A 22,065-nucleotide genomic window follows, 5' to 3' on the forward strand; every position below is an offset into this window, starting at 1 on the left:
CCCTTACATCAGTTTAAAATACCACGAGCCGCAGGTAATTAGGCGCTTCAGTTTTGCGTACGAGACATTTATCTAATGAAGGAGAGAAATAACTGACGCAGATTGCTTTTTTTTTTTCCACCCCTCAAGTTGTTTGCAAGATTTCCAGGTAGAACACAAACTCATTAGAAGACCAGAGAAGCAAGCAGACAAGGCACAGGCGGGGATGAGCAGAAACCCGCTGCAGCTCTAATTAACAGTCTAGCCAAATGCCTAGGAAGAAGAGCCCGAGCCTTCAGCATCCAGAAGCCTGCCTGGCTCTCCCTGATGAGGAATCAGATAGCTTAGTTATAGCCAAGCACAGAAGGGCCTCTGTGAGGTATATTTACACTAATGTGCTAACAAGTCTGTTCTTTTGTAGCTTACATATGTGCCTGTCCTTGATATAAACAATTAAACAAACCCCGCAAGACCATTAGTTGGGAGCTTGAATCAAAAAAATGGAAGGTTTTGCATTAATGAGCAATCAAAATTCAGTGTTTATCACAGGAAAAAAGATCTAAATGCATCTGCATCGTGTGCAGATGCCCTCTACTCACAAGGTCCATCACCTAAACATTCATATGAGCACAACCATCTATTTGTTGTTTACTCGGCTGTCTCAACAGAAACGGCGAGGTACTTGCAGAGGAAACACACTTGAATTTTTAAAGCCCAATAAATGATCTTTGCTGCTGGTCTGAAAAGTCAGAGTCCCTACCATTCCTCTTCCAAAGAAGATTTTCCGGTCACAAGTCCTTTGTACAATATAAAACGTCACTGAAACTTCTCATCTGTACCAGATTTAATCCCCTCAGCACCGTGACTTTTTCAGCAGTGTACGTGACAGTCTTTATAATAAATAAGCCTTGCAATTCTTTGAAGGATTTGTTGTTGTTGTTTTTCAAGAATAAGAATACCTAAGAACAGATGTTACCTGTTGTCCAGCTGGATGGCAACAACTGCAAACTGCACGTACGGCAATCCGCTGCTGCTATGTACTTAACACCTTCCTTGCGTAGGCTGCTAAGAGACTCAGAGCAGAGGCTGCATCTACCCCAGTCACCAGCACCAGCCACAACTGCCAAAGGCTATTGCTATAGCTTTTAGGTAAACCTTTTTGCACCTTGTTCCAAGTCTGGTCAGCCTTGGAGACAGGGTAATGGACTTCATGACACAGTGTTTATAGGGGCAGCAAGTTGTTTGACATCAAAATGTCAGGACATATCTGTCTCTCTGCCACCAGAGCTCAGCTCTCAGCAAGACTGGGCACCTCACCTCTTTTTCTCTACAAGACAGGTAACCCAAGTAAGCAAGAAAAAGGCACATCTTGCAGGCAGAGGGCTGTTTGTCCTGCTTCAGGGCAATCTGGGGCTCCTGCTTGACCCATTTATGTCCAAGACCTGTTTACTTTCCCTTCTGCATGGATGAGGAAACATCTGTGCTCATGTGAAGCCTCCTCAGTTCCATGCCAGCATCACTGCTGTGAAAAGACAGCGCTGCTCTGTGTCTGTAACCTCTGCTGCTCTCTTCCCAGCTCCAGACAGATCCCTCGGGCTGTGGGTGCAGCCTTCTCTGCTGCTGCCCTGTCCTTTCTTCCTCACTGGACCTAGTTAGCTGCTCAAATCTAGGGAATCAACCAGCATTTCCTCACCTTTCTGGACTGCTGCAATGTGAAGTGTTAAATTTCTTGTGACCTCCAGCAGTTCTAGCTGGTTTGTTCGATATTATTGATGCCTGCTGCGAGCTGGCCAGTATGCTCCAGTCCGACCTCTTGCATCTCAGCAGGCACGTGTCAGCCTGTATGCTCTGGGGCTGCGACTTCCTCAGATGAGTGTTTACCTAATGCTCAGTGCCGTGCTCTGCCATCAGACCTCCTGCAAACTACATGAACATGCACGTATTTCCTCTGCAAAAGTGGACTTTTGACTGAAAGCCACCAAGAATCTGCTAAACAGAAGTCACTTGGAGTAGGAGGGAAAAATGCTACCAAGAACCACACAGGTGAGTGAAGGGAGTGACCTGTGGCAGACTAGTATGTGACATTAATGAGGAAATGCTAATGTTGAGCTTACTGTTCCTGCTGGCAGCTAGAAATAGGAACAAACAGACAAGCAAGATGAGTCACTGGTTAAGACATGGAAAAGATGTGATGTCATGAAAAGTCTGTGAAGTTTCAATTGCTGCCAGGAGCAAAATAACACCTGGTTCCTTTAGAGCTCAGCTCTGATTAAAATGCTTCAGTTCAACGGATCATATTGAGCATGTTTTTTTCCTCTCTTGTTATTGAGTGCTCCCAATGCCCAAGAGTCACTGGAACCTACTCAGACACATTTAGATACCTTGAGAGCCAGTTCCTTATGAGCAATATTAGCAATGTGCAGCAAAACATTTTTACCAGAGAAAAAGCAACACACACACGAAAACCTTGTATTTTATATAAAAGGTTCTAACCCTGCAAAATGTTTTTTAAACACTGCCCTATCTTCACTTTAACTGGAAGTAGTAAAACAGGAAGCCTTGGATAATTTCAGTACCATCAGCTGCAAACACTTCACTCTCCCATCCTATTGTGCTTAGGCTGTACAGCAGCTGCTGCCACCCTGTTTTCTCTGGTGTTCCCACACAACTGCTTCCATCACGGAGACTGAGGGTTCATGAAAATCAGAGACTTTCAATACAAGCACAGCCTACAACAGCTCACCATCATCTAGTCAGTCCTCAGGGACATCAGTCTTGACCCCTTCCACTTCTGAAGTCGTGCTCTGTAGGGTACAAACTTGGTGGCTGGGCATCCCTCCAGGTGAGGCACTGCACCTACTGACTGCTTTTCTCTTTAAAGCACTTCTGCGAACTCAGCTGATGGACACGGAGAAAAAGTTAGCACAGGTTGACTTCACCAACCCTTACAGCATTCTGGGGGTTTGGGAAGCCCCAACTGCTTGAACTTGCTCATCAGCTCCACGCCATTTAGGACAAAAATGTAAATCACTGAAAATGCAGCAGGGTGAATTTGCTCAACAGAATGTAACTTCCAAACTGGACTCAGACCAAGGTACTGTGATTAACACTCCTGCTCATGACCTACTAATATGTCAAAAAAAAATATTTCCATTTTCCTGGGTGCCTTGAGATTCTAGTAAAGATTAGCTGCAGCTGCCATTCCTGATTTGTTAAGTAGAAAGGAGGACTGAAATTGGGCTGTTTACTTATGAACACTATCTGCTCTTCTAATCTTTTTATAGGTTGAGTTTCTCTGTTAGAAGATTTAAAAGATTGTGGCTGGAAAAAAAAAAGAGGAATTACATGAAAAGGTACAGCTAGAGATTAAGTTCATTGCATCCATTTCTTAACTCTTATAAAACTGAAGAGTTTTATTTTTCATGAGCAGAGGATTAATATGAAGATCATTCTGGTATTTTTTTGATTCTTCCAGTTACCTTGACAGAAAAATAAATAAGTGCCGGGAATAAAAATATGTAGCACCTACACCACGTACCTATTCCCAACTTCCACTTTTCTAACTGCAACTAAACAATTCAAGGTAACAGCAAACAAAATTCAAATGCACCACATCTCTTGAAAGACCATCCACTGAGGGCAAGTGATAAAACCATCACTGATGTGATGAAAAATATTTAAGTATTAAGAGTCTAGAATAAGAAGCATTTTCGGCACTGAATGCAATTTTATATAAAAACAGTTTGCCAGTTCTGCATGACCTTTTTCGTTGTTCCACGTATACTAATTCTCTCGTTCAACCACTGTAAGAACAGCTGTACAACGCTGAGATGTCTGAGCAATGTTAGCCGCTATAAGGGCATGAATTACAGCTAGAAATGCTGAGAAGCAGATAAATCAATCACAGGCAGAGTACCTCAGAAGCAGCACTACGTTACTGCGAACAAGCGTGCCTGGACACCCTAGCTGGTACTTCAGTGCACTGGATAGACGTGGGCTGGTCCAGCTCCCACTGTGTGGGTCATGACGGCTGTCTGCTAAACCACGGAGATAAACAACAGAAAGGAAAATCGCAATGCGTTATACGTTATAAATCAACTGCCAAAAGAACAAATGCAAAATTTGTGAGGAGGAAGTTAAATGATCTGTGATACAAATCTGGCTAAATTCAGTAATCTGGTTCTTTGATCTGGAAAGTAACAAGAGCAGGTGAAGGGAATTAGCGTTATCCTGCTATCAGCCTCCCTCCCCCTCAAACCCACGCAAGCAGAACAGAGCAAATCCCAGCCAGGAGAGCAGCAGAACGAGACCCAGACTTCCTGGAGCCTATTTCTAGGTGATCAAATGTCATGGTAACCAGCAGGAGAGGCAGCGACAGGGACTGCTCGGGTCTGCGCGAGGCCGGGCAGCAGCTCCCTGGCTCACATCACGGTGGTACCCAGCCCTCGCCACTGTTGCCTGCATCCCTTGCTGCATGGCCCCAGGCAAGGCCTTCGGTTCACTCATTTCCAAAGCAAATATTTATGTGCAAAGGTGTTCATGTAACTTAATGGCTGCATGCCTGGAGACCTGTTTGTACCCCTGATGGTAAGGTAACTTAGTTTAGTATTCTGCTGCAAGCATCACTCCAAGGAAATGTTCCTATCTACAAGAGATTTCAGAATATTTAGTAGTGCATTAGGGCTAAACCTGGGCCTTATACTTCACAACCCTCCCCTCTCCCATACATATTATTTCAAGGGTGTCAATTCTAAGACAAAGTGCTCAGAAATTTTGGGCAACCTGCTGTACGTGGCCCTGCTCGAGCAGGTGGTTGGACCAGACAACCTCCAGAGGTCCCTTCCCACCTCAGCCATGCTACGACTCTGCAATTTTGGTTAAGGCTTTATGATATTTGTGAGATTAGAAGATCAAATCAAATGATGACTGAGGGCAACAAAGCATACGCTAAATTAAAGGACAGCAGCAAGACAAAAAGAAAATAGCCAATGACTATTTACGTTAGGAACCACACAAAATATTCTTTGAAACCCTTATGTCGTTTTTCAAGACTTGGTGGAAATTAAGAATTGATCAGGCAATTTCCAATTTATTATCTTCCAAATTAGAAAAAAAAAAAGAGCAGATTAGTCGTAGCTCAAACTTTTTGCAGGGATGGGAGTTTCACTTTAAATTGTGCTGAGAAATAATTCGAATGGTTTGCAGTTGAAGGTGGGACGTCTGTCCAGAACCCTGCCACAACAGGACAAAGCTGCTGTGAAAACACCAGAACCAGAAGCCTACTGAAGGGGACAAGAGTTCTCCCCCAGTTTTCCCTGGTAAACTTTGACCTTGTCAAAGTTTAAGGGTCTTTGACAGGACAGGACCAGAGGTAAACTGCCCCCCACGTCACTCATTTCTTTGGCAATGTGCTGTTGTGTAATGTGCCCAGGGACAGCAGCTGCCCACCCCAGCACTGGGGGAATCACTTCTAGTTCTCTGAATGCTGTTCTCTGAGGCATTTCTATCAGGAATGCAGCAGTACTACCAAACTTAGGATTTTGTCCACATTTCTATGATCTTTCTCAAGCCCCACTGCTGAATTCAGGTCAGCATTAAACAAAATTATAAAAACATTTAAGGTTTTGGCACTCAAGAAAGTAGAGTAAAAGCTTCAAGACAGCAAAACCCAAAAGCAATCTGAAGCACATAAACCAGAAGGTAAATAAAAAGGAACAAAAGCCTGCATCTCACTTCAGTGGGATCTTGAAGTACATTTTCCAAATGTTGGAATTTAGCAATGACATAGATCCCACTAGCTCATAAGTTTACATTTGATAGAGATGTGCACACACTTTGAAAAACAATGCAAAAAATAAATCTGATACAGTTCTCATTGGTGAAATGAAAGGGGTTTTGCTTAAATTCACAAACATTTCGAGAAAACCAATCAAATGGAATTTGAAACTTTGCATGTAAATTCAGATCTCTGCTGAGAGTAGAAAGGAAAATGTTCATCTAAAGGACAGCTGTTTGGGAGTAGCTGAATTCTAAGCCTCCATTTTATGATGCTTACAAGTACTTTGTTAACCACAACAGCACATGCACGATGATGCTCAGTAACAGCACAAGACAATCTGCTACCATTTACCATAATATTTTCTATTTTAACCACAAAGTCCAGATGTTGAACTGCAGATTTCATTGTGCAGCAGCTGCAGATGGCTCTGCTGCACTCCTGAAGCAGTTCAGTGAGCAGCTGTGAGGTCCCTCTGGGGCTGCCACATGCTTACAGTGCCTACGGGCTTCTCAGTCTGCTGTCTTTTTTGCAGGCTATTTTAAGTTCGTCCACCTTTGTGTTTGATGCTGTCTCCCCCTTTCCATTTGGAAAGAAGGTCATGAGCAAATACTTCTTGATATTTGTGTGAGGTTCTTTATCGTGTGATAATTTTACTGTGTACTAATCACTTCATCACCTCTCGGTGCTCCTGTGGGTATCCCCACAACACCTCCCCGCTCTCTCCAGGCCACGCGCTGCTGCCCAGCCTTTGGCCAGAGAACACCCTAAATGCCTGAATGGCTCCAATTTTACTAATGAAAAGCACATCTTTGTATCTACCTTTCTAGAAAGACAGAAGAAAGCCACAACAGATTTCCTAAATCAAGAAAATGTTTTGTTGGCATCACAAAAAAAAAAGACACATGACTAATTTATATAATAACTCTAATTTATCCAACTAAAATTCTAAGCCAGTTCCAATCCTTGCCCAGCCAGTCCCAGCCTATCAAGAACTTCCCCTCCCTGCTCTAAGATCATAAGGGGCTACATTCAGCTTTTCCCTACAGCAATTACCTACTTGAAATGTTCCAGTTGCTTTCTTCGTTAACTGTTTAGAAAACAGTTTTAGCAGCACCTCTTAGCAGGAATCACACTGCATTTCTTCTAAGGATACTGCACCTAAGCCCATTTTAGGAGCAAGCCAAAACAAAATCCATTCCTCTAGACCCCTTTTTGAGGACAAATGGTTTTGCTAAGGAATCCAGCAAGGAGAGGAAAGAAAGCCCCATCTAGATGAAAAAAATAAAAATAAAAATAAAAATTTGAAGGGCTGGCTCATTGAAAAAGACCCCAAGAAGCCAAAGTACATTTCAAACAGATTTAGCAAGCACACTACAGCTGGGACAATCACAGCATGCTCTGCAGCAGACCTACAACTGACACTTGTGAGAATATCATATCAGCACTTCAGATGATCAAGATTTCAGTCCTGATCAGCATTTACAGATGCTGCTGGGCCCACCTTACATTGCATTTGAGTATAAACAGCTGGAAAACGAGCACTAATGGATGCTCACACCAATGTGAATGCAGTTGAAGCCAATGAATAACAAACAAATATCGACAAGAAAAATACTAGTGGAGAACTATAACATTTCTAATGATTATTAAGCAATGCAAGGCATAAAAGCTACAGACCATTTCAAACCCAATTTGCTGCTAGGCTAATATGTGTACATGTACACAAGTGGTAAAGGTCAAAGAACTGTCACCCTAGCAGGGAAAATGTTAGCTACCGGGGAGAATTTTGGTTTGCTATAGCAGCATTGTTTACACGTTTTTAAAGGATTTGAGCTAGCTTCAAGTGAGGGCAACAGAATTACTTTTATCAGGGGCAGATCCACTCAGAGCCTACTCTCTGCACTTACCAGCACAGCTCGGTTCAGCACAGATTTGGGGAGATGTACTTGGTAACTGAACTTTGATATGCAATAAACCCCAAATTGTCAGGTGCTGCCTGCACCCAGTGACCTCAGTGAATAACCCTGTATAGGCAGAGGTCTTGACCTCTCCCATGAGACAAAGTTTACAGATAATAGGAAAAGCAGATACAGTATTGGCCATGTAATCTGTTTCTCAAAACACCTGACAGCCCAACCAAAGAAGGCTGTAAAAAGAGTTGTTAATGACAACTCCAATTTGCCTTACTTAAAGCAAGTAAAGACCCTACGTGCAGCAGGGACTACACGAGATCATATTTGTACAGAAGACAAAGTTTATGTGATGTTTTATAGATCCGAAATACTGAGGCATCATTCTTCATTAAATTCTACCAATTTTACATTCATATAGCTTCCCAAAATAAGGAAACTGCACAGCATCATCCCAAACAAGCAAAGGTCTATCAACAGATCTGTAATTGAAGCAATCATAGTACCAGGCACAATGCAAGCACAAGTTCATGCATAAGCATTATGCTGCTTCCTAAATCACCCAGACTGTCCGCCAGGAGAAAATTGATAGCAGGTTCTCTGGACCACCGGCTCGGTTCAGCATAGGGCAATTCTACACTCCATTACCATCACACTTTCAGAAACACCTCCCAGCATGACAATGACTTTGTCCTGTTACGCTGGGGTAAAAAAAACACTGAAATATTTATCAAATGAAGCCAACTTCCTTAGCAAGAACTAATCTCTAAGCAGTAAGAGCTCCTCTGCCTTCATGTGTAGCTGTGCAATTTGTCTGGAGAAGGTCCATCAAGCTGATCTTTTGAGGAATCCAAGTTATTTACTATGACAGAAGAATAGCAGACCCTTAGGGTGAGTTCTTGTCCCGCTCCAGTCCACAATCACTCCTCTTGACTGCAAAGGTGCAGAAGCAAACTTTGGGGCAAAGCATAACCTGTAAGTGAGCAGAATTAGATCTGCCAATGATCTAAAGACATTTTAACAGTACAGTCAACAGTATAACTGCTTCAAAACATGATGAAACTACAGTTAAATGAACTGCACTTTTTTGCCTCATTTTGATGTCAAAGAATTAAAACTCGACTCAGTTTTGGAGGCTGTAGAGCAGCAGTGGAAGCTTTAGCGTTGGCTGTCTGAATCTTCCCCTGATGCTTTATACCAAGATTTGGACAGTGACAGGATCTGGTCTTGCAGGAAACCAATAATTAGTTTCCATTTCACTGGGACACTCGTACCTGAACACTATTGCCAAAGAGTTCAGAGAACAAAACGTATCCCTGTTTGATGCATTAATAAAATTAATGCAAAGAACAGAAAGGAAAAGGAGAGCTGCTCTTCTCACAGCACCCAGATCATATTTCTCCATCCAGCGTACTAAAGGTCATTTCCCTTACCAAAGGTTTTCTCATCATCTTGCAAGTCTGTTTAAAAATGACAGAAGACAAAATAACATCTAGATCTCTTTGCTTAGCTGTTTCCTTTTGCTTGCTCTTCAGATGAAGCCTGAAGGGAAAGTAGAAGACTGCGTTCCTGTGCAATCAGCACTGCCTGCAAATGCACTTGCAAAGAGAGAGACAGCAAGCGCATCCTGACTTACACACCAAGAGCTCCGGCAAATCTCAGCAGTGCCCTTAACCAGGCCTTTTTGGCAGACCTGTGGTACCATCAGAGCCCATTTTCAGCCAGCACCTGCAGCTGAAGGAGGGAATCCTAAGATCTGATCCTTGAACAAAGAGATTTTGGCACAGGTAAGCAGCACTTTGGGCCAGCCTTCCTGATGCTGAGTGACTGAAAATTTCCCGGATTCTAGTTATCTTCCACAAGTGGGGCATTAATAAATATGCTGCAAATTTTCATCCACAGTATGTACTCTTCCTGGAGTCAAACAGTCAGACGATAAATATTAGATGACAAAGAACATACACCTCAGTTCTAATCTCAAAGCAGCCTTCCACCTCACTAACGAAGTCGTATCAAATCAGCCCTGCATTCATTAGGACAGTTGCATCAACAGACAGCAAGAGTTATATAAAATTTCTTAGATAAGCTCAGACAACATTCTGGCACATGTTTACTTCATTTTAATTAACGAACAGACTAGTTGGAATCCGATGTAAACATAACCAACCTCCACATATGCCCTATCTTTCAGAACAGCTGAATGACGAGACCTGCAGGAGCAACCTCCATCCACGCTTGCTTCAGTGATGCGTTCACTGCTCTGCCACTTTGAAAATGGAAGAGGCCACATTTCTGCGTGCGAAGAAGGAAGCCAGCAAGTAAAGGTGCATTTGACAGACAGAGAGGTTCACCTCTGCACCCAGGAAAGAAAGTGGAAGGGATCATACTACAAACACCAGCTGTGCCACAAATGAGGCAGGACCGAGGCTTCAGAGTCTCTCTGCCCAGCTGAATATTTCTGCAACTCCTAAGAAACATTAGAAACTAAGGACGATCAAATGGCATTAGCCTGGTCATACTCAGGAAGATGGAGTAACTACTGCTAATCTGCCTTTTGTCTTGTCCTTTTTTAAAATCTTTGTCTGGAGTTTCTTCTGTTGCTTTTGGGGGTTTGGCCAAACTCAGATTATGAAGAAATTTGGTAAGGCATGACACTGAAAGTCAGAGATGCGTTTTGTTCATGTTCCGTTTACATCCAAGAGACTCAAACAAGGATTTGATGTCCCCTGACACATGCCTGTAAGTGTGTAGCAGCATTCCCCTGGAGCTTTTCCATTTTGTCAATCTGACATAATCTGCACGCTGACAATTTCATCATATGATAACGTAGATTAGTGCACGGTCTGCACAAGAATTAAAACCACACCGTCACTACCTCTACACCTACGTGGTTATTGAAAAAACATTTTTTCAGACATCATTCTCAGATTTCAGGAGCAAATTATGGAGATACAATTAATGAAATTATTTAAAGAAAACAGAAACTTGATTACAGGCTTCACATTGTGTCTCAATTAGACTGCTTAGGTCAGACTTCTCAGGTGTTAACAGGATTGTTAAAACAAAGAAAATGAACAAGTGAAGAAAAAAATCAACCAGGCACAGTCATAATGCTCACAATTAGCACCTTTGTTTTACTGAAGGTATCAGAAAGCTTCAATGGCAGTGTAGCTGAGCATCAGAGAGTTTTCAAACACACCATTATAATAAAAGGAAAAACAAGAAATTCAAAAACAATGTGCTATATTAACTTGATATTGCCATGGTAAACAGTTTTACAATTTTGTAAGAAAGGTTAGAAAGAACACAAGTTACCATGGTACCATTGTTCCTTCCAGCTTCATGTTTTCAACACAAAGTGAATACATTAAAGGCAACATGGAGCTGTACTTTCTGCACTGCAAACTCGTTCATCCTTTTCTGTGGGAAACTGCAATAACCAGCACAGGATATTTTTTTTTTTTCCAGTTTCTTTGCCCACAGAAGTCACCAGCTTGTTATTCATAATTCATTATACTTCCCACCATTTGAAAATGAAATCATTTCTGTGGTACCTGGATGCAGTTTTCCAAGGTAACTTCAGACAAAGCATCTGAACCAGATTTTGCTCTCGGGTGTGCTGCTGGAGAATGGATGTCTGGATGTCTGATCTCAGCTCAGATTAGCAGCAGATCTACTGCTTATTCACTTGCTCGACAGCAACAAAAAACTGCCAATTAGGAAGCATGCTCCTGTCATTTTAGATGGACAGCGCTAGAGAGGCAGCTCAGAAAATGAGAGAAGAAAGCATGTCATATGGTATTTAAGCAAGGGAGACAAGCGAACATTGCCAAGGCCTTTCAGGACTCCTACTGAGTCTTTGTGAGAACCTGCCTCTCTTCACTGACCTGTTACCAGCAAGTGTTTTCCTTCCAGCTGTACAATCGGCTTCCTGCCTTCACTGATTACCTCTAGCCTTCTAGCCACTTCCAGGGCCCCAGCCCCGCTTCTACTCCCAGAGACCTTGCAGTGCAGAAAAGACTTGAATTTGGGGTGTGTGTGACATACCTAGACGTGACTAAAGCACAGCCAGGACTACTTTGTGTACTTCCTAAAGTAAAATGGAAATTCTTCAATGAGTGAGGAATTGATACATTAAAAGAACAAAACAAAACAAACAACAACAAAAGGCCGGGGGGTAGCTACTCATTTATATGGAAATACAGATTGGTTTTGCCACAGAGAAACATTAGATTTCATAGGTTCACATTATGAGCATACTTCATTTGCCATTACTATCTGCTCACCCACCTGAATGAATACAGGGGTTAACTGCCAAGATTTACTCCCCAAATATCATCTAAGAACTGCCTCATGGTCATAGCAAGGCTGTCATCTGCCACATGCAGAAGGAGATGCCACCCTGCTGCTTGACAGGAGCAAATTAAATATCATCAAGCCTCTTCCTGTCTTAGTAACTGTGCTCATGTCACTTGAATAAATCCTGCAAAACATACAGAGAAAGAAGTCAGCTTGCTTCATCCTGTGCCCAAGGAGAACGCCCGGCTGAGCTACAGGGTGACCTCACACATCGGTGTGCCCTTCTCCTTTGCAGCAGTGCAGTCTTTTCCCCTCTGCACATCACATTGCCTGGCGGTGAGAGAACTCCACAAGTTTCACCTCCAGAGTTTTCATGTTGTTTTCCTGACCATTGCCAGAATCCACCCCCACCTAAAAGACCGGACTTTCTACCATTCAAAGCAGCAGAAAATCATTATTCTGGTTCAGGGCAGTGCCCAAATCAACCTCACTGGCACTGCTACCAGCCGTGCTGCCAGCACACACTGCACTCGCCTCAGAGCCTCCCTGGGAGGAAGCAATCGCAGCTCTGTGGTCTGTGGGCACTCACCAGCTTCCCCAACCTGCAAGTTGCTTCCCCACCAGGGACAAGCACACAGCTTCCAGCACAAACACATTGCTTGAACCTGCAGAGCTCCCCTCTTCCAGATCAGGCTCAATACAGGAGACTCATCTACTTATAACCATGCCTTTTCAATCCAGTGCTGAAACATGAAAAATCAAAGAACCAGAAGCTGAGATATACAAGTAGAGGACAATATATAATCCTTTATCTTATAGCTATCTAACCAAGTTTATAATTGCTTGCTTTTATCTAGGTATCTACTTGATCCCAACAGTCTTGCCCCTTAGGCAGGCAAGCAGTAGGCATAAAAGAGGGAAACAAAAATGATAGCTGCACAGATATATAAGCATTTAAATTACGTATCTTGTAGAGGAGCTTTTATACAAGACAGAAAATCATGCATACGTAATGAGATGTCCTTTGCACTGTGGTCCATGACTGTTAATTTGCATTACCTTGGTAGCACAGGCAGTATGATTACTAGTGCTGTAGCCAAAACTTGCAGCAGAGCCAGCTGTAAAACATTCCACTCTTTCTTCTGCTCCTGCAGCAGCTACGTCTGTAGCGATCATTTGCATGTCACCTGCATCAGTTGCGATCAGTGACTATATGATGGATTATTACTTAATGTCCTTATATAAATAAGGTTTTTACCTCCTTAATAAAGTGGGTATTTTTACCTAGGTGGAAAGCATTAGACATTAGCTGAGTCCCCTATAAGAACAGCTGATTTGCCATGACAATTTCATTTACCTGCCATTTGGAAAGCTTTTTTAACTTGATACCATATCCACACAGGTAAGAACAGTGGAGCCTGTTGTTCTAACTCGGATACTTCAAGCAGAGGATGTTTATTAAGCATTTGCAGGATCACGGCCTAGATAAGTTGATGCACAGGAAGAACAGCTACATCAAGGAAGGAACCATCACTTTTAGTTACTTATAAAGAATGATGTATCATCCTCACACTTATTTACACTCATGCAATACACCAGGAAGGCTTCCTACCTACAAAGCGAATGCTCACAAGAAAGAGAGTTTTTAGCCCCAGGTTTGAGATGCTGAAAACACGGAGTGCTGAACCCAACAATCTGCTTTCTCCTACAACTCTCCACTATGTTATTACGTTCCTTCTCCCTAAGCAGCGTGTACAAAAAAAACATCTAAAAGGAACTGGCTTAATTAAAAACTTGAGGTACGATTTCAAAGATTCCTCCGAGCAGGTTGCCTCTACCTCACGCACCTTCAGTGGGAGCTCAGTACTGCATTTGAACCAAGCCTCCTTCTGAAAGTTTTTAGAAACAAGCGGTTATTTTGTTGCTTTGCCCAGGCAACACAACCTCCTGGCCCGTAGCAACGAGTTTCGCTGAAAACCAGCATTTTTTTTTCAAACACAGAGCGCGGCAGCTGAAGGCTGTTAGCATCCAGTAGCCCGGGGTTTTCTCACACCTCTGTGTTGGGATGGGAAGCCGTGAGCCCCCACGCTCTGTATGAGTGCAAAGCCAGCCAGGTTAGCCCTGAAACAGCTGCTCTGCTGAAGCAGAGGGAGAACGGCAACTTGCAGGCACTCCGAGCGTGGCAGGGAGGGGACTTGCAGGTGGCATGAAGCACACGCTGCAGCTCACAAAGATGCTGCTAGCCACAGGAACCTGAAATAAAATAAATAAGTAAAAAATAAATAAAATGGGCTTTGCTCCCAGCACATAACTTGCCCAAAAAGCCTATGAACTGCTGAAGGCTTGGAAAACACTGGAATGAGCTTCAAATCTTTAAGAAGAAAGCTGCCTGGGACAGAATTTGCTTGCATGCTACTGTGAGCAAAGAAAGTGGCAGGGAAGAAATGAAGGGGTAGAAAAGGGTGCTGAGTTCTTTGACTTTGCATTAGAAACACAAACGCTCAGAGTGCCTTCTTCTCTTTCATGAAACTTTCATAGTTTTTTTTTCCTTTTATAAAAAAAAATGTAGTGAAAATAAGCACCAGCACCATGTTTTTATTTGTAGTGACAAGAACGTGCTGTCAAGCTGCAATTAGGGCGATACGTGTTCATCAAGGAGGACCCACTGAGAACGTTGCAAAATAGCCCAAGGCTTTTTACTGTACTTTTCATGCGTATCATACAAACGCTATGCGTCAACCGGGCTTGGAACTTAAACAGTCTTTTAGAAATTGATTGTTTCTCATTAGCATATCCTCATGTCAGTAATCAACATCAATCAACTTAAATCAAATTAATTCTCCATGTGTTCAGTTAAAATGTGTACCGTATGCCGGCTGAAACGTACACCAAACACAACTGTGCTGCTGCAGAAGCTTCCAACAGCAACGTTGGGTCAATTGCCATAAAAAACCCCTCGTATAACTGCTTTCAGCCAGCCAGGAGCTCCAGGAGGTCCATCACCTGACCTGCTGGAATTGGTCAGCAGCGACCCATGGGAGCACGTGCTGTCTCCTCTGGGCCCAATCAAGGGTTAAAGACCAGAGTTTACTCCGATCAAACACCTCCTCCCAGAAATTGCAATTCACAGGGCGTACCTGGAGCCTCAGCAGTGTCTGCAAGATTTACATCACGGTATTTAGAGTCATCACTTACTCTACCTAGTTAGACATCTGGCTGCTGTCAAATTTTCAAGGTATGCCGAGCTGGAAGGCACCTGCCTACAATACCAACTACTTTTAATATCATTTCTGTTGGCTAGGAGCCTCCACCAGGAAGCCACAGTGAAGAGGTGGTGAGCAGCGCCTGCCCCTGCTGGGGGAGAATCCCCGCAGGGGGACCAACGCAGAGGGCCAGGAACGGCCACCCACATCGGCCCTACAGCCATCTCCCTTGCCTTCCTGGAAGAAGCTGGGCAGGCAGTCCCTCGCAGATCCACGGTTGGTTTTTAACCCCACTGTTTAGCTGAGGAATCAGTATCAGGTGCGGGATTGCACGCCGACAGCACCCTCGTGGGACATGGAAAGCTGGGCCAGCTGACAGGCCTCTCCGCAGTCCCTACAGTCCTCAGCCTCACTACCACAATTGCTGACAAAACCAGCTGCCATAGACTGCTTGAAGTTGAGTGGAAAGAGGACACAGCCCATTTTTGCATTAAATCCATTTCAGTTATATTAACATCCCTGTCCTAACTTGATTTCAAGTGGCAGAAAACCTTTGCTTGCCTCTCCACTCTCCTTACTAGAAGCCTCAATTTGCACTCGGTTAGATGACTTGTTTTTTTCTCAGCTGATCACTGTCATATGCCTTACTAAATGTGTCAAGCAAACAGTATTAGAAGAGATTCATAAATGCTAAACCTCTAAGAAGCTTAGGAATGAGAAACATAATCGAGTGTCACTGCCTGAGGCAGGAGAGTTGTTCAGGAATCCTGATAAGGACCAATTCAGCACAGATGCATTTTTATGCTGGTTAACCACAAACAAGCAGCTTCAGGAAGGAGAAAGCCTTCTTCTCTGCCTCTGTGCTCAATCACCATGGGCTGGAGAAATTGCCATGCCATCTCAGAGCAGCAGCTGGAGTGCTTCAGCACCTGGACCAGATGTTTCAGGAACAGACACAAAATGGCAGTGAAGTACAATTATGTAAAACCTTACCAACAGGGGAAGCATTTTCCTACCTTGGCAGCCAATCCTTAATAAACCAGCTGGTGGTGAACCTCCTTTTCGTGTGGAACTGAAATGCTGGAACTTCTCCTCTTCCTTTTGCCTGCATTTGTAATGTAAAGGACCAGACCCTTCACAGGTCCCTGCCTTGCTAAGATTGCATACTGTGACTACAAGACGCTCCCTGACCATTCATGGTCAGAAGTCTTGGAAACCCTCTATAATCAGGTACATCAGGCAAGTTCTCATATACCACTTGCTTAACATTTTCTATCAAATTATCTACCATCACAACCCACCTCTCCCTTTCTATGGCAACCAAGGAGTTTTGGCAGAAGGAGGACTGTAAATTGATGGGGATTGGTCCCATCCCAGCCGGAGCCTTCAGCTGGAGACAGGAACACCCCAATTCATGGAAGAGGCTCACCTGTCGCCCCCACACCTGCCCTGGCAGCAGCTCCAGCTCCCAGGGCTGCTGCTTATCTGTATTTCTGCTCAGAAGGCGCTGTGCACAGGCTTCAGGAGCCAGAGCCTCTTCCCTCGCACTCTTCTCACCTTCAAAGCACACGTACATTTTGCACGGCATAGCTAGTCAGCCCCTATTGATTACTTTCCTGCTGAGCTCCTAGTGGCCACCTGCAGGTAAATCTAGCCTGTATTTAATCCCTAAATTTGAAGTTAGGTTTCTTGTTTATTTTCATAATGGCCTTGACTGCAATTTTTCACGCACAGGTACATGTAATGCCACCAATCTGTAAAAGCGGCTTCCCATAACAGTCTGTCAAAAGGTCTTCTCCCAGCATCAGAAAGGCACGTGAACACAGCACTACAAATGACCTGGTGGAGGCACTCACGTTGCTGCCCCGATCTAGTTAACCAGCAATCACGTTACCTTGCTCCTTCGATACCTCTGGGTTCACTTCAATTCACTTTGGTCTCTCTGAACTTGACACTACTGTATCTGCTGCTGTAAGATGCTCTCCGAAACAGTTAGATTTTGCAAGAGGCTGAACATCTTCCAACTCCTATTGCCCCAGTGGAAGTATACCTTTAGTCAGAGCACATCTCTAGACTCAGCATGATCACTGCAGCACTATTAATGAACAATTAAACACACACTTCCAGTGAACTGTCTGAATAGAGTTAGGATAAAGTATTCAACATGTCTGCAAGTTATTTGTCACTCTGAACTGCCACATTCATTAATGCCAAAACAAGCACCACATAAATGAGTTATGCACTGATAACTAGTAACAAATGACTTCCTCACGGTTTCTTTTTCCTTTTCTCACCTTTTGCATTCTTCTCACTACATCTATAGAAAGTTTCAACAGCATTGTCAAACCAATACAAACACAGAACCTACAGATATTTAACTCCAAGAACAGTATTGCTAATTGCTTTCAAGAAGTTAAACGTTTCATGTTATCAAAATAATTCTCAAGACACATTGATACTCATGACTCCTCCTTATTTTCAAAATTCAGTTCTCTCCCATATGCAGTCAAGGAAAATCTCCAACAGGTTCCAAGTTTCTGTTCGTACAACAATGTACTTTGCAATGCTGCTTTAACAGAGGATTCCTGCGAGGAATCCTGCAAAATTAGAGCTGGAAAACTGAATTGTATTGCAAGTTGATAAGTAGAAAGCATGCTGACATTCATTTTAGTCACTTCGAAACAATTTTGTTTAAATCTGCTGAAGGCAAATTTCAGTGTAAAGTATGAAAGCTCAAGATCATCTCGTTACTACGATGAATGCCTGTTACAGCTTCAGTTGGGACTATTGCCTTCATTTATAAAAACACAATTTCTGTTCCAACAACAGAATTAGCATAAGTGCCCTTACAGTCTCGCTCCTAAGATCTGTCAACTATATCTTCTTTCTTATTTCAATCTGAGATTGACGTCAGCAGCATTCACAACCTTTTGAGAACTCGTTCTCCAGTATCTACTTAATTTGATGTCTCAGAACATTTATGACTCACAAAACTTGGTGCTTAAAGCTTCGGGGCACAAAAATGGAAAGAAATCCAAAGGGAAAAAAGATTGCATTTAATATAGTAAAATAATAGTAAAGAGAGAGACAGAGAAAATATAGTCAGGTGCTATTTTTAGCAAGGGCTGTGCTGTAAGATAAAGAAGTGCAATTTTCCCTTTCATTACTCAATAAAACAAAGAAAAACAATTTTCTTTTCCATTCATTACTCAGTGAATGAAGAGGTCAGTCATAAAAGCAACGTTAAACGTGGACGATTTGTGCAGCACCCTGCAGTAGCTGAGCGATACTTCGGTACCATCAAAGAACCGGAGAATCAAGCCTCTCAGTAGAGAGCGTGCATCTGGCCCCGGGAGAAAGCAACTCGGCAGTCAGAAGTCACTGCTGGAAACAGCTCCAAATTGCAAGTATGAATTCAAAGTGCAATCTGTGCTGTGCAGAAGCGCAAAACTTGAGATTTCTAAGAAATAAGAGGTAGGAGATAATCACCGATGATGTGTCTCCAACACGTTTCACTTTTGCAGCCCCCTGCCCTTTCCTCTGCAGATAGCCAGGCACTCCACATCCTCGGGACGAAGGGAAGACCATGCTGATGGGGAGATGCATTCTCCTCACAGGGACACAATCTACTGCAATACTCCTGTTCTCTCCCATGGTGGTCCCTAGTTCCAAAGCTACATCTGTGCAAGTTCACCGCTGGTGAAAACTGAACTACCCCTCCTTTCCTGAAAGGAGAATGCCAGTTATACAAATCCCTCAAGTCTTGACACACAATAAAATTAACCTTCTTATTGTTATTAATCAAGAATTTAATAAATAAGATCTTAAAAATTACATGTCTTGGGAATCTTTTCATTTAAAAAATGGAGATCCAGTGAGTCATGACTGAAAAAGTCACTCAGCATCTCCCTTTGAGGGACTATTTTGAACAAATGCTTTATTGAGCAGACAGATTTCAGTGGAACACACATGACTCACCTGTGGTATGAAGGCAATTAAATCTATATCAAATTTCTTCTATCCATAAAATAAGTAGATAAATTAGAAGTGAAAATCCCCTGCTTCTCATATTTCCCAGTAACAGTCCCAGAACAGTTAGCAAATATGATAGCCTGGATTTATTCTCAATTTCCTCCACGAAAAAATATTAAAAAAGAAATCAATGTTGCAATGCTTCTCGGACATGCAGACTACGGTTTAAAAAAAAATACCAAGAACGCCACATCGCCTGGATTCTGACATTATAACCAACAAATCAAATACTACCTCTTTTCCCTTAGGTAATAAAGAGATGTTCTTTTAAAGAAAAAAAGAAAACCAAACCACACACTGCTTCTTTTAATCAGCAAGCCAACTGCACCAACTCTCTCACCGTTACAGGATAACATAATATTGTACATTTGGAGGGCATGTTCTCAGCCAGGAGGAAGTGCTGCCATTCCAGGAACTTTGAAGATCTTGGTAGGAGTAAAAGAGATGCATGGGTGTGATACTTTCAGCACGAGAGCGAATAAACGTCTTGTATGAAGTTAGAGGAAAATAGTCACCTGTTCTGGTTAAGCACCTGAACTTTGTAAATGGTATGAAAGGTGCCTACCTCGCCATCACTCAGCAGCTTCAGGTTTTGACATGACACTGGAGCACCTGTGCCTCCCCATGTCCCAGTCACACAGAGGGTTCCTACAGCCCCCGTGCTGCCGAGCGACTTGGAGCCAACAGTGCAGTGGTGCAGGTGCTGTTGGGGCTAAGTTAGAGCTGGGTTCTGCCAGTACCACTGCTTCGGGGGAAATTACCCATCACAACAGCAAATGTCTGGGAGACCAAGACTATTTCTGCACTTAGGTGAAAAATTATTCAAATTAGTTTTGCCACCCACGACAGCTTGGACAGTTTTTATTGGATTCATTCCCTTTAGATTTCACGCGGTCTCTTGGTAGAATAATGACATAGATCCTATGCACATTTAGATCAGACTTCTGGTAGAAGATTTGAAATAATTTTATCAATCTCCAAGGCCTCAGAATGATGGCCACAGCTTTGAATGTGCTACTGTGGAGTAGGGAGAATGCTGTATATGTACTTCAGAACAGCAGCAAGTACATTACAGGGGCAGATCTTTATGCAGATTCTTCCTTTTTCCCCTAAATAAATCATTAACCAGCACAAGTGTGGTGGGGGGAATAAAAGATTAATTTTACACTTCCAAATCCTGAAGCCTCAGGGAAGACTAAGCAGTCCTCACAAATTTACCTCATTTAATATCTTTGCAGTAGTGACTTTCCCTGCATGCTATTTTCAAGATGATGGGTATTCCTGTAAAAAAGAGACGCATTTTAGCTAAGGGTTAGGAGCATCAAACAGGCGTAGATTTTTAGCTGTCACATAATTATAGCACAACAGTTGGGAAGTTCGGTATAGAAATACCGTTCATCTAGGGCACCGAGTTCCTATTATCAGCCAACCCAATCAAGTCCCTTCTGTGCTTTACACCACATTTCACAGTTAGTTAAGCAACCCAGGAAGCAGCTTTGGTCAGGAAGGGTATACAAAAACAGGCTGAAGAGCTCTGCCAAATGCCTGGTTCCTCATCCCAGGAAGCGCTCAGCCCAGACAACCACCACCTCGTAGGAAGGCCGGAATCCACAGGGGTTTTGTGCTGTCGCTGAAATGTTGATGTGCAGTTTCACCCCTGCACAGCCCAGCCCTCCTGAATTTTCTGCTCTGGGCCACTCCTTGCTCCTTGCAAGGCAGCACTTATGGGCACTGCTTCTCTGGTGTTTTCCACTGCAATTAACAGGAGAAATTTAATTTATCACAAAGGTGTTGGCTTTCTGATGGTGTTTTTTTTTTTTTCCCCTCCATTTGTTACTTCTAATAATTAGAAATCCTAATACAAATTTAAAAAAAATAGCAGATAGTCCTGCTTTGGTTCCACTCCCGTTTTGTGCCAGTTTTCACCCCATTCACTTTCCAGCGTCAGGGCACAGCAGGACCGCGCAGTGGGGTCGTGTACACGAGCTCTCTCTTCCCAGAGCCCGCGCTGCCTCCAGAAGATGGAGGTGGCACAGCTGTGTCCATGTGAAGCTGGGCATAAGCTAAATTAGGCTTGCTGCAAGCCCCCTGCTGTACCAAGCATAATCTTCCTGGGTTTCAGACAAAGCATCTCCCCTCTGTTTTACTGCATCGCTGCCCAGCTGAAGGCGTCAGGCTGGGTTACTGCAGCATTAAACCCTACGGATGACCCAAGTCTGTCCTGCAGATCTTTCAAGTTTACATCAGTGTAAGAGATTAGAATCACATCTAAAAACCTTCCTTAGTTTTCTTCCTGTTTTTCTGTTAACTGTTAGCTCGGTGTCTTTGGGACTGTGTGCAGGAAAAAGAAGGCTGTAAATCCAAACACTTGATGGCATTTCAGTTTCTGAACCTTAAATTGTACTTAAGTTTCTCTGTCTGATGGCTGCACACAGCCAGAACTCGCTCCCTGACAATCATAAACAAATTCCCACAGTTCTTGCAAGCAGCGATTTCTGAAATAACACATTCCCAACGACGTGTGACACAAGCCTTCAGCCTTGGGCATCTTAAAAATAACATGGAAATAAGCCAGAGACATAGCAGGGCCGAAACCAGCACTTAGCATTCATCCCGTTACCAACTGGAACAAGCCCTGCCACGTTGTGCTGCACTGGAGGGGCATTTTGCAGGGCAAAATGAAAGTAATCCTGCCAATTTCACAAGCTAGCAGGGATTGGGTAAAGGTAGAAAGAAGCATGAGGTCCATCACTCCCCTCTAACACGGGAGAGACTTAAAATGCAATCCTCTGCCAGTCCTGCCTGGCTCTAAGTTTCCAGCACTGTTCCTCCACGCAACCAGATGATGCACCAGCATGCTATC

At 43.2% G+C, this 22,065-nt stretch overlaps 1 protein-coding gene across 4 annotated transcripts in view; it reads right to left on the reverse strand.

The window, feature by feature from the left end:
* Positions 1–22,065, reverse strand: part of RAB3B (RAB3B, member RAS oncogene family) — a 56,791-nt gene that overhangs the window by 15,811 nt on the left and 18,915 nt on the right. The window contains exon 1 of one of the 4 annotated variants that reach the window (XM_067001581.1): positions 9,836–10,066. The exons of the other annotated variants lie outside the window; for them this stretch is intronic. Within the exon in view, the coding sequence (XP_066857682.1) occupies positions 9,836–9,958 (123 nt within the window). The 5' untranslated portion in view covers positions 9,959–10,066. Of the gene's footprint in view, positions 1–9,835; positions 10,067–22,065 lie in introns of those variants that run through there. 4 annotated transcript variants of the gene reach the window in all.

The sequence above is a fragment of the Anser cygnoides genome, chromosome 8, assembly GCF_040182565.1.
Source record: "Anser cygnoides isolate HZ-2024a breed goose chromosome 8, Taihu_goose_T2T_genome, whole genome shotgun sequence".
NCBI classification, from domain to species: domain Eukaryota; kingdom Metazoa; phylum Chordata; class Aves; order Anseriformes; family Anatidae; genus Anser; species Anser cygnoides.